Source organism: Sinocyclocheilus rhinocerous, unplaced genomic scaffold (assembly GCF_001515625.1).
Source record: "Sinocyclocheilus rhinocerous isolate Xijiao unplaced genomic scaffold, SAMN03320098_v1.1 scaffold2561, whole genome shotgun sequence".
Classification (NCBI taxonomy): domain Eukaryota; kingdom Metazoa; phylum Chordata; class Actinopteri; order Cypriniformes; family Cyprinidae; genus Sinocyclocheilus; species Sinocyclocheilus rhinocerous.
The window spans coordinates 128,678-140,172 of record NW_015660886.1 but is presented as its reverse complement, the minus strand read 5'-3'; the positions used below and the strand labels follow the sequence as shown (position 1 = coordinate 140,172).

Genomic DNA, 11,495 nt, shown 5'->3' with positions numbered 1-11,495 from the left:
GACTCGTCAATAAATGAGTACAAAACAGCGTTTCCTAGCACCTGTCGCTTACTGATTGTTTGGAATTATAAATATGAGCGTAGTTCGTCTGTTAATACTCACTAACGATGCTGTGATTATAAATGAGAGTGACTCCTGGTTAACATGTATTAAAAGGGGTCGTGTTTAGTCACTATTTAGTGTGGTATTTTTTGACAATATTCACTCATCATGACAGTAAAATAGGGCATTCTAAGTCAATATACTGCAGTATTTCCTCTCTCAGTCAATAGAAAATATGGTCATGCATGAAAAAAACCGGTATAATTTTGAAAAATACCATGATATAAATTTTTGGTCATACCGCCCAGCACTAGTCTGAGGCACGTGATTTGATTGGCTAGCGCCTGTGCTGGTAAACTGGATTTGATTGGGCTGGCGCTCTCGTTGCCGCTTCAAAAGTTAAACATGTCTTAACACGAGTAATACGATGCTCATTTTCAGACCACTCATTTGCGTACTAACATGGTGGACAGCTGTTAATCACCCTTTTAGATCTACTAACTGTAATACTGTACAAGGTCAATACTGACTCCATATTGAATTGGTCAAGTGTTTAACAAATAGTAGAGCGTTCTTGTGTAAACTTCCAATTCCATGTTAAAAATAGCCCCCTGGAAACCAGACATTACTGAGACTGCAACGCATACCGAATCCATGAGAAACTTGAACCGTTTCACAACAGGTTTCAGGAGTGTTTCCTCATGTGGCAGTTAAAGTTAGCTTTACTTCTGAAACTGCTGCCACACTGAACACAAACGAACGGCTTCTCTCCGGTGTGAACTCTCATGTGAGTGGAAAGATTTCCTTTCTGTGTGAAGCTCTTTCCGCACTGAGGGCAGGTGTGAGGCTTCTCTCCGCTGTGCACTCTCGTGTGGCTCTTCAGGTCTTCTCTGCGAATGAAGCGTCTCCCGCACACTCTGCAGGAGTAGGGCTTCTCTCCGCTGTGAATTCTCAAGTGGATTTCAAGGCTTCTTTTCTCAGTGAAACGATGTCCACACTGTTGGCAGGAGTACGGGGTCTCTCCAGTGTGGACTTTCATATGAAGCGTAAGGCTTACTTTCTGAGTGAAGCTCTTTCCACACTGTTGGCAGGTGAAAGGTTTCTCTCCGGTGTGGATTCTCGTGTGGACTTTAAGGTTTTCTTTTTGTTTGAAGCTCTTTCCACACTGTTGGCAGGTGAAGCTTGTCTTTTGGGCTCTCTTCTGAGAAGAAACCTCATTTTGGGACTTTTCAGTCTGTGAGCAAATAAAAGGGTTTTCTCCAGTTATGAAATCAGGATGTTCCTCATACTGATTTTTCTCTTCCATTTCATGCAGCATCAGGTCTAAGATGAAAAATACAAATAAAAGTTAACCAGAGTTTAAAGGCACAAAGCAGGAGACATCAAAAATAAATAAAAACATACCGGAAACACTGTCCTGCACAGCTTAGCTAAAACCCTAATTAACTCTCTTCCCTGTCAGATTTTTATTAATTTTATTTTATTTTTTCCACCGAATGTCCATGGCCCCAAAATAATCTGTTGTGTGAATGTACACTACCGCTCAAAAGTTTGGGATCTGACAGATTTTTAATGTTTTTTAAAGAAGTTTCTTATGCTCATCAAAGTTGCATTTTTTATTATCAAAAATACAGACAAAAAACTGTAATATTATGAAATATTATTGCAATTTAAAATAACAGTTTCTATTTTAATACACTTCAAAATATAATTTATTTCTGTGATGCGCAGCTGTATTTTCAGCATCATTACTCCAGTATAAAGTGTCACATGATCTTCAGAAATCATTCTAATATGCTGATTTATTATCAGTGCTGGAAACTGTTGCTGCTTCATATTTTTTTGGAACCTGTGATACTTTTTTCAGGATTCTTTGATGAATAAAACGTAAAAAGAACAGCATTAAAAAAAAATACAAAATCTTTTGTAATATACACTACCGTTCAAATGTTTGGGGTCAGTAAATTTTTTCTTTCTTTGCTTTTAAGGAATTAATAATTGTTTTTCAGCAAGGATGTATATATATAGAGGGAGCGGAATGAGACGCTTCTTCTCTTTCACTCATCTGAGGATAAACTGACTCACAGACAATAGCGTTCCTCGTGGTTAGATACAGCATTACATTGTTACGTCCAATAATAATTTAGCATTTCACATAGCTTGCAAACGTTATAAAACTGAATTTAGCACTTAATGTAAACACCTGCAATGTTTTGAAACACAAACCTTTCTTCAGCAGAGCCACAACAGACGTAGGAGCGTGGCGGCGCGGCCTTATGACGTCACATTCACCAGACCAAAATAAAAGTCCTGTTCTTCAACTTAAGTTTTGTCTCTTAATCTGCTGCTTTCCTCTTCGTTCCTAATACAGTTCTGTATTATATGCTCAGCATGTTCTTTAATGCCTCCTATCACTGTTCCTTTTGTTACAGTGACTAACTGTGACTAAATGTTACTAACTGTGGTTGTTTTGATGAACTTTAACTTTAATGCTTTCATATTAAATATAGGCTAATTCTAAAGGATGTCATTTAATTATTTTAAATAGATAATGTTTATTTCTTCAAAACAAAATCACATAGTTCAAGGTTATAAATATAAATTATAAATTGTATGTTCTGAATTTTCTGAGGGTAAAGTGGACCCTTTTTTTTTGGTGGTTTCAAGCCCTATTTTGCACCCTCTCTATGAAAAGTCACACTAAAACTGTTGCCATCTATGTAAAAAATGTGGAGGGTTTTTTTTTGTTTGTTTGTTTTTTTGAAGAAACCAAGTTTTCACCATCTTGGAATAAACTGATTATAGAAGGTAGCTTAATATGAAAAGTGTGATTTCTGCATAAGTCATGTGAATTAATAAATCTTTAAACTCAGAGACATTTTTATAATGAATACACATTTTTATAGTCAGCCCTAAAACATTTGATTGTGTATATATATATATATATATATATATATATATATATATATATATCATTTAGAGAACCACACCCATACTGATGTATGAATCAAAGACAACAGTAAAGGATCTTTTTTTGTGGACTGGACCAAGTGATTTATTGTTCTGCCTGGACAATCTGTAGCGGTTGTCACCTAGTTTAAGAACTGCACCTTAACAATTTCATACATAAATGGTCCTTCGAGCCGGATTAGGCAACTACTACAGCAACACCATGTCCAGAACAAAAAGACAGGCTACCCCAGAGCCACCAGTGGTTCGTCCACGTCGTATATATAACACACACACATACACACACACACACACACACAAAGTAAAACAAGTAGATAGAATAGAAAAATATTTTAAAAACTTAAATGTAGATAAGGTAGAATTGCTGAGATGCGAGCAGCTATCAGGGGATCATCAGGATGGAATGAGAGGTAGAGTTGAGTGTCATCAGCATAGCAGTGATATGAAAAGCCATGTTTCTGAATGACAGAACCTAGTGATGCCATGTAGACAGAGACGAGAAGTGGTCCAAGAACTGAGCCCTGAGGCACCCCAGTAGCTAGATGTTGTGACTTGGACTCCTCACCTCTCCAAGATACCTTGAAGGACCTATCTCAAAGCACTGGCGTGTTTACCCTCAATTTTAAGCATCATCCTCTTGGGGGAAAAAAGTTAATCACTAAAGCCAAGACACTGATTACAGCCATTGGTTTAATTTTAACAGTGTGAGAAACGAGAGCAAAATTCACTGCTTAATTCTACTGCAGACGCCTTTAGTCAAAGGGATTCTATTAAGAGATTGGCAGTGCTAGTTGGGCAGCCTTCTCCTTTTGGCACCACATGCAGGTTTGGTCTCAGAGGAGAGAATGTGCACATTTGATCCTTCAGGCGATAAAGTCCTTTTTTGTGCAGAAAGTGAGATGAAAAAATATGAATATTTATACATCATAATAGGGATTGAGTTTTGGTTAAATTAAAGTGTAGATCTCTCTACAACCACAAACTAAATTATAAACTACAAATTCTTAATGAGTTTGAAATATTCAACAGTTCTTTCTAATCCTTTGTAATATGAAGATCAAGATATTTGACTTTATTCATGTTTGAGAATATCACAAATGCTCAGTAGTTGGTGTTATAATTGCAATCACTTCACACTTGCTTACATTTAGAGAGGAAGTTTTTGAAAAAAAAAAATATCAGTGGTATTTATAGCTTTGATTTATATTTTAAATCAATCCATTATCTGACCGTTTGAATGTGTTTTCTGTATGTGGATTTCTATTATTATTATAGCGTGTGAACGGGACTTTTATTTTGGTGTGGCGACGTGACGTCATAAGGCTGCGCCGCGCATATCTACTTCTGAATTACAAATAATGAAAATCATTTTATATCACTTAGTTTTGCACCTGTATCTACAAACTTGCAAAAGTGTGAATGTGAGTGAGATTTGTGTCTATTAAAGCAATAAGCCCCAAGAAGCCGTGGTTTGTTGTCATCCTCACAATCACTTTATTAATTCAGGGTCTTGTAAACATTACTTTCTCTCCAGACGTGAATAACTCTGATTAAAATGAAAAGGAAATGAGACTGAAACACTATTTCTCCTTTTGAGAAGGAAATGTAATTAATGCTGTTTTTGTTTGTCACATTTTCCTGTGATGTACATGGAAGCTGACAATATTCAAAACCTCCATGTGATAGTAACTTTGTTTCATCAACACAATACCTCCAGCTTTATTTGAGGGTTTAACTGTCACATCTGTTTCCTTAGTCATTGATTTCAATGCTTCACGTTCTGTTTTTGTGATGTTTGATCTATGCTTAATATTATGCTCAAAAAGTTGATCTGCATCTCTCTCTACCAAACGACAGAACGTATTACTAGATGCATTCGCGACAGTTGGACAAAATGTACTCTTAGGCTTAAATATGCTCTTGTATCTGGATACATCGTTTACTTTTACTTCAAGAGGCAATGCGGTTCTCTCCTTATGATAGAAATATTTCAACTTGATCTGATGAAAAAATGTAAACAGTTCTAACTTCGTTTGGAATAGATCCGGAGTTGGTGTGGGAACGAAAGAAAGACCGGTATAAATTTTTACATGATAAAAAAAAGTGTCATATCGCGATATCAATGACATAGCGATGCGATGACGTATGGCGCATTTACGTTTCCTAGCGCGCACAACAACATCACCACAAACCCAATAGGTGTGTTTGACTTGAAGCAGCGCTGCGCAGACTGATCGGTGTATGACATCAAAGTATCGCGAGAGCGGCTCTAGAGCATATTCGAGCGCACACTCTTACAGTCGAAAATAGGCGAGACGCCTATCTTTAGCGAAGTGCCGCGGCACGGCTGGTGTAAACGCAAGCATTGACTAACGTTAGCTCTGGTGTCTGCATCGGAGCCGCAACGCACCGCAGACGTGTGCAGTGTAAATAAAGGGTAAGTCACTCTCGCGGTATTTTGATGTCATACACCGATCGGTCTGCTTCAAGTCGAACACACAGCTGCTGCTGCCATCTTATGACAATAGATTAACACTTCGAATTAGGTAGTCTGTCATCGATGACAGTAGCTCATTGGAAAAGGATGGAAAATGCCCTTCATTTTGTTTGCACTAATAAATGATGCTGCCTGCCAGCTGCTATCACCAATAAAACGTTGTTCCATGTTTTTTTCTATATCGTCATCGCAAATATTCTTGAAATATCGTGATATAATTTTGAGGCTATATCGCCCACCCCTACATTGGATGTTGACTTCCGGAATCCATAGATGTTCCCTGGCCTAAAAAAATCTGAATCAGAGTCTGATGGAAAGTCAGATGTTTTTGAACGTTTCGTTTTGTTGCCATGTTGAAAACAAAATTGCTTCTGATGTGTTCAACCATTGGATTCAAGCCAAGGATAAACAGTCTCTTTCTTGTAATCCAACAGTGTTCAATTTTGAATTTGAGTTTGATCTTTTGCAATTCTTGTTGGTATTTATCTAAGCTGGATTTCAGTTTTTCTTCCATGTCCTTCAAATCAAGGATCCACGCTACATAAACCTTGTCATATAAACTGGAATAAATACGAAACTAGAGTCAAACTAAAACTGAAATGAGACATTAGTAATAAATAGTATAATGAATAAATGAAATAATCATAACAAGGTGCATTAAAAGTCATTAAATCTTTGATTAATATGAATATTTTAATTAAACGTGTCTCCACGTACTATTCAATAAAATTCTAGTGCATTTCATCTATTAAATAACAGCGGAGTGAGCGAGTTTTTGGATATGGTAAGATTAAACTTATTTTAGTGAATAAAGTACCACATTTCAGCTATCATTTTGTTATGGTGGCTACACAAAATGATATTTTATACTTGCTTCTAGAAAATCCTCAAACTATATGCTTTCTAACAGCTTCATGTGGCCGTAAACATTTAAATTTAACGTGGCTTTAAAGGGTTACTCCACCCCAAAATGAAAGACCGCCGTTCATCTTCGAAACACAAATTAAGATATTTTTGATGTAATCTGAGGGTGCTTTCACACCTGTAGATCAATTGCTTTGTTCCCGAAACAGGGATTAAAATTATTACAATGTTGCTTTTTATTCTTGATGTGGTTCGCTTTCACACGGCAAAGTTCCTAAACGGACCAAAATTGTTAATACAAGTCACGTGTGAGTAAACTGTCCTCTCATTGGTCGAAGTTCCACGATTTATTTTCAGGAATTCCGCTCATAGCGGTCATCGGTCACGGTGGAAAACAACAGCTTCGAGGGCATATTGTTGGGTTTTTTGTAGCCGTCATTATATTAATTTATTAATTTATCATTTTGAGCAGGAGTCCAGGATTCGTCTGGAAAACATTGTTAAAATGCACCTACTACGAAGAGCAATAAAATGGCATTATAAAATGAAAAGGCGTGCTTTGATTTTAAATGGCGAAGACGTGCTCACCCACAGACATATCGTCTACTGCTTTTCACGGAACTTACGTAATTACGTAATTACCCATTATACATTGTGATATAGCCTGGTCCGTTGGATCGGATTGCTTTCTCACTACAACCGAACCGCTCCAGAGTTTGTTTTGAATCGAGCCGAGACCACCTCGTTCAGGCGATCTCGGACAGATTGTTTTGGCACGGATCCGAGCGCGATTGCCGTGTTCACATATGCCCAAACGAACCGAGCTAAGGAGGGAAACGTGCCAGGTTCTGAAACAACGGGCCAGGTGTGAAAGCACCCTGAGAGCTCTCTGACCCTCCCATAGACAGCAATGGAATTACCACGATCAACGTCCAGAAGCGTAGCAAGGAGATCGGTAAAATACTCCATGTGACAAAATGGCGCTAATTGAAGAAAAGTTTGTTTTTAAGGCACTTTGTGACTTTTCTTACTTCATACACAAAAAAGTATAAAATTCGGACAAAATTTGATTTATGATTTGATATTTTATAATAGTGATTTTATAAATTCAAAATCTAGAGAAAAAGTAGAAATGAATGACTAAGGCAATAAGTGCTCCTCTGCTGCCGTCTACTGGTTATAATTGTGATTTGACGTATTTTTTAAATTTTACATAAGTGTTTGTTTACCACAAAGTATATTTTGGTCATCCCATTAAAAATAACATTCAAACTGGATCATTTTAGAGATTTAAAGTGCTGGAAATAGTTGTGTGAAATGCTTGTTCTACCACAACACCATGGTTACAGTTAGCGTTACCGCTTCTGGTTTCCTGATGTATGTCAGCGCTGTTTATAACAGAGAATTCTGTGCAGAATTTGAATGATTCTCAATAGATCTTGCAGCAACCTTATCATTGTGCGGCGAATTAAAACGCTTCTCACTGGATCTCGCAGAACCACTGACCTTATTTAAGGGATTTAACCAAAATCCCATTCAAAAAATCCATTGACTCTGGGACGATGGAACCGGAAGTGCTAAAATGCTAACTCGCTTCCGGGTTTTTGCCTATAAAGTGACATCATACTTCCACCACTCTATAAGAGCTCGCTCAAGTACTGAGGAGCTAAACCATTCAGGGCTTTTTAAGTTATTAGCGACATTTTAAAATGTATGCAGTGTGTAATAGGGAGTCAGTGCAGTGATAAGCCTCGGGTCCTCCGGTCTCCAGCTTCACCCAGTCAAGATGATCCCATGACTCTGCCTCCAGCTTCTGCGCCCATTAGGAGTGTAGAATTAGGGGGACGCTACGGACATGTCCCTACCTATATCCAGTGACTACCAAATTGTCCCAAGCAATAATTTTGATCAAACAATTTAATATATGTTTTTGTAATTTAGGACGCATCTGAAATATGTCATAGCATTGATATTGCCTAAGAAGCTAAAGTAAATACGTTACAAAACTGCTCGCTTTCAAGGACCCACATTTAATACATGGTATGAAGTAAGAGTAAGAACGTAAGGTAGTCGCACACCGAACGAGAAGCGTAGCACCAACTCACAGGTATTGCACCGAGTTCAAGACAGCAGTCCAAAACAGTTAACATAAAAGTTCACTTCTGGAATTATCAATGGATATTAAAGGGGTCCTATTATGGTTTTTCACTTTTTCAACTTTAGTTAGTCTGCAGATCTTTTTTATGCTCAAACAGCAACATTACAAAGTTACAAAGCTCAAAGTCCACTTCAAAAGATATTTTATTTTACAGAAATCACTTTTCAAAAACTACAACGAACGACTCATTTGGACTACAATGCATATTTTCCGGGATTTGTGATATCACAAATATCAATGAATAGGATGAGACCTGGTTCAGCTGCACTAGAGAAGGCAACAAGTTTTATCACTATGTCGGAGACACACTAGCTTTCCCAAGGCAGACAAACTTTGAGTGGTTACAATCATCTGGGTTTAAATCGCGCTTGAATTGATTTGATTTTGATGCAATATTTACACTGAAGCTCGCAAACGGCTATGGTAAGGGAAGTGACATTTCCCGACCAGGCGCCGAGTGCTGCTAATCACAGCACACACTGGCCCAGCTAACCAATCACAGCACACACTGGCCCAGCTAACCGATCACAGCACACACTGGCCCAGCTAACCGATCACAGCACACACTGGCCCAGCTAACCGATCACAGCACACACTTGCCCAGCTAACTGATCACGGCACACACTGGCCCAGCTAACCGATCACAGCACACACTTGACCCAGCTAACCGATCACAGCACACACTGGTCCAGCTAACCGATCACAGCACACAACTTTAGTTAGTCTGTAATGTTGCTGTTTTAGCATAAAAAAGATCTGCAAAGTTACAAAGTTCAAAGTCCACTTCAAAAGGAGATATTTTATTTAACAGAAATCACTTTTCAAAAACTACAATGAACGACTCTTTTGAACTACAACGCATATTTTCCGGGATTTGTGATATCACAAATATCGACGAATGGGACGAGACCTGGTTGAGCTGCACTAGAGAAGGCAACGAGTGTTATCACTCGCTAGCTTTCCCAAGGCAGACGAACTTAGAGTGGTTACAATCATCCGGATTTAAATCGTGCTCAAATTGATATTGACGCAATATTTACACTGAAGCTCACAGGCGGCTATGGTAAGGGGCGTGACATTTCCCGACCAGGCGCCCCAGCTAACCGATCACAGCACACACTGGCCCAGCTAACCGATCACGGCACATTTCGTATTTCAGAAGGAACTATTTGAGCCGTTCATGCTAGACTGGGGAGAGAGTTGTTGTAATAATGTAAAATATGTGAAAAATAATGTTTTTCGAACAACCTAGTATGAGAGCCTGTTCTAGTACACCCCCAAAACAAAATCAGGACTTTGTAAAAAAGCATAATAGGACCCGTTTAATAGCTCTATATATAGCTATCTATATAAAACATACAGACAGAAAGACAAATGCTGTGCTGAAAGATGCAAAATACACAATCTTCCATCATGTGAGTGATGCTCTGTGGCGTGGCAGGATTTGGAACAGTCTTTAAATTTAACTTAATAACCTATGTTGTTAAACTGAATGTACAAAGCAAACTAGCTGGAAATATCCACAAAATAAAAAAACAACACTGAAATAAGAGCGTGTGGTTTATCTGTCAATCAGATGCGCGTTAAAGTTGTGTTTGTTACTACAGCAACAGTGGAGTTCTCTTTCAGAATCATCCTGGGTCCAATTCGACTAATATTAAAATAAAGTGCTGCGTGATTAAGACAACCAGTTTATGGATTATGAATACGTTGGCTACCATAAGCTATACATAAAGACTTTAGATGACATGAAACTACGGTTTAAGGTCTATCATGTGGGGGGCTCTGCTGTTATGTCCCCAATAATGTCAAAAGCAAACCTACACCCTTGGCGTGTCTGCTCCGTCTTGGCTCCCTCATCCCTCTGCTCCACCTTGGTCAGACATCACCCTGCCTGTGTCATGGAGTTATGGGTATCTCCACCCTCCCTCTGGCTCTCTCTTGGTCCTCCATCACAACAGCTCTGCCTCAGTCCTCTGGCACTCTGTCTCCACCTCAGATGCTTGTTGCGGTGGCTCTGCCTTGTTTGCCAAAGCAACTAGTGTTGTTCAGTTCCATCAGCTCTGTCTGCACCCTAGTCCCATCTGCCATCAGCCAAGTCTCCACCATGGCTCCTTCCTTTTTCACCTCCCCTGTGGGCTATCTTCCTGGCTGCTCTCTGAGTCACCACCTGGCTCCTCTTGCTCCTGGATCCTCCCACTTTCATCACCACCTTGGTTTCTCCTGCCATCATTGTCACTAGTCTCCAGCACTTTGCTGAGCCCTTGTCCTCCTCCAATGCCTGTGCTTATACCAGCCGCGCCGCGCACGTTTCTGAAGCATCCCAGAAGTGTCTCTCCATGGTGCTTCGCTAAAGACTAGCGCCTAGCCCTAGTCTATTTTTGACTGATTATGATCATCATCTTGCTATCGTCACAGGCATCAGCAACAGGTGATATCTCTGACTATCGTCGATACACAATACTATCGGCACAACCCTAGTGCTGTTGCGCTTTGGGCATCCTAAGTGCGAGTCTTGCCTCGTGGATCTTTCCCAATCCTGTCCCCTTCTTTCTGTCCCACGTCTCTTCCTTTCCTTTTTAAACTCTCAAAAAAAACTCTGAACATTTTTATATCTAACATGCTGTTTCACAACCTTGTGTTTTGGTTTTAAGATTACAGGTTAAACCTTTTGTAGTTGGTTAGAGAATATAGGATCTAGCATACATGTTGTTGGATTTGATGGTTTACATCTTTTTCATGTCTGTTGCTTTGTACAAATAAACTGGTGTTAACTTGTTTTTGTTTCTTTTCACCTTAGACCTGATGCCACTGAAAGAGGAGAGTCAAGAACTGAATGAAATGGAAGAGAAAGATCAGTATGAGAAATGCCATGATTTCATGACTGGGGGAAAATCTTTGAGTGACTCGCAGACTCGTGAAACAGAAACTAGGAACCTTAAAGTCCAGATGAAAGTTCACACT

At 39.0% G+C, this 11,495-nt stretch overlaps 3 protein-coding genes across 3 annotated transcripts in view; 1 reads left to right on the top strand and 2 right to left on the bottom strand.

The window, feature by feature from the left end:
• Positions 1-11,495, bottom strand: part of LOC107725790 (gastrula zinc finger protein XlCGF52.1-like) — a 187,823-nt gene that overhangs the window by 67,937 nt on the left and 108,391 nt on the right. The gene's annotated exons all lie outside the window — the stretch shown is intronic.
• LOC107725804 (protein krueppel-like) lies at positions 363-1,158 on the bottom strand. Its single transcript, XM_016535207.1, has one exon. The coding sequence runs from the start codon at positions 1,079-1,081 to the stop codon at positions 728-730; it is 354 nt and encodes a 117-aa protein (XP_016390693.1). The 5' UTR covers positions 1,082-1,158; the 3' UTR covers positions 363-727.
• Positions 10,441-11,495, top strand: part of LOC107725777 (gastrula zinc finger protein XlCGF57.1-like) — a 4,566-nt gene continuing 3,511 nt past the window's right edge. The window contains exons 1-2 of the mRNA XM_016535170.1: positions 10,441-10,747; positions 11,332-11,448. Coding sequence (XP_016390656.1) covers positions 10,441-10,747; positions 11,332-11,448 — 424 coding nt within the window. The remainder of the gene's footprint in view (positions 10,748-11,331; positions 11,449-11,495) is intronic.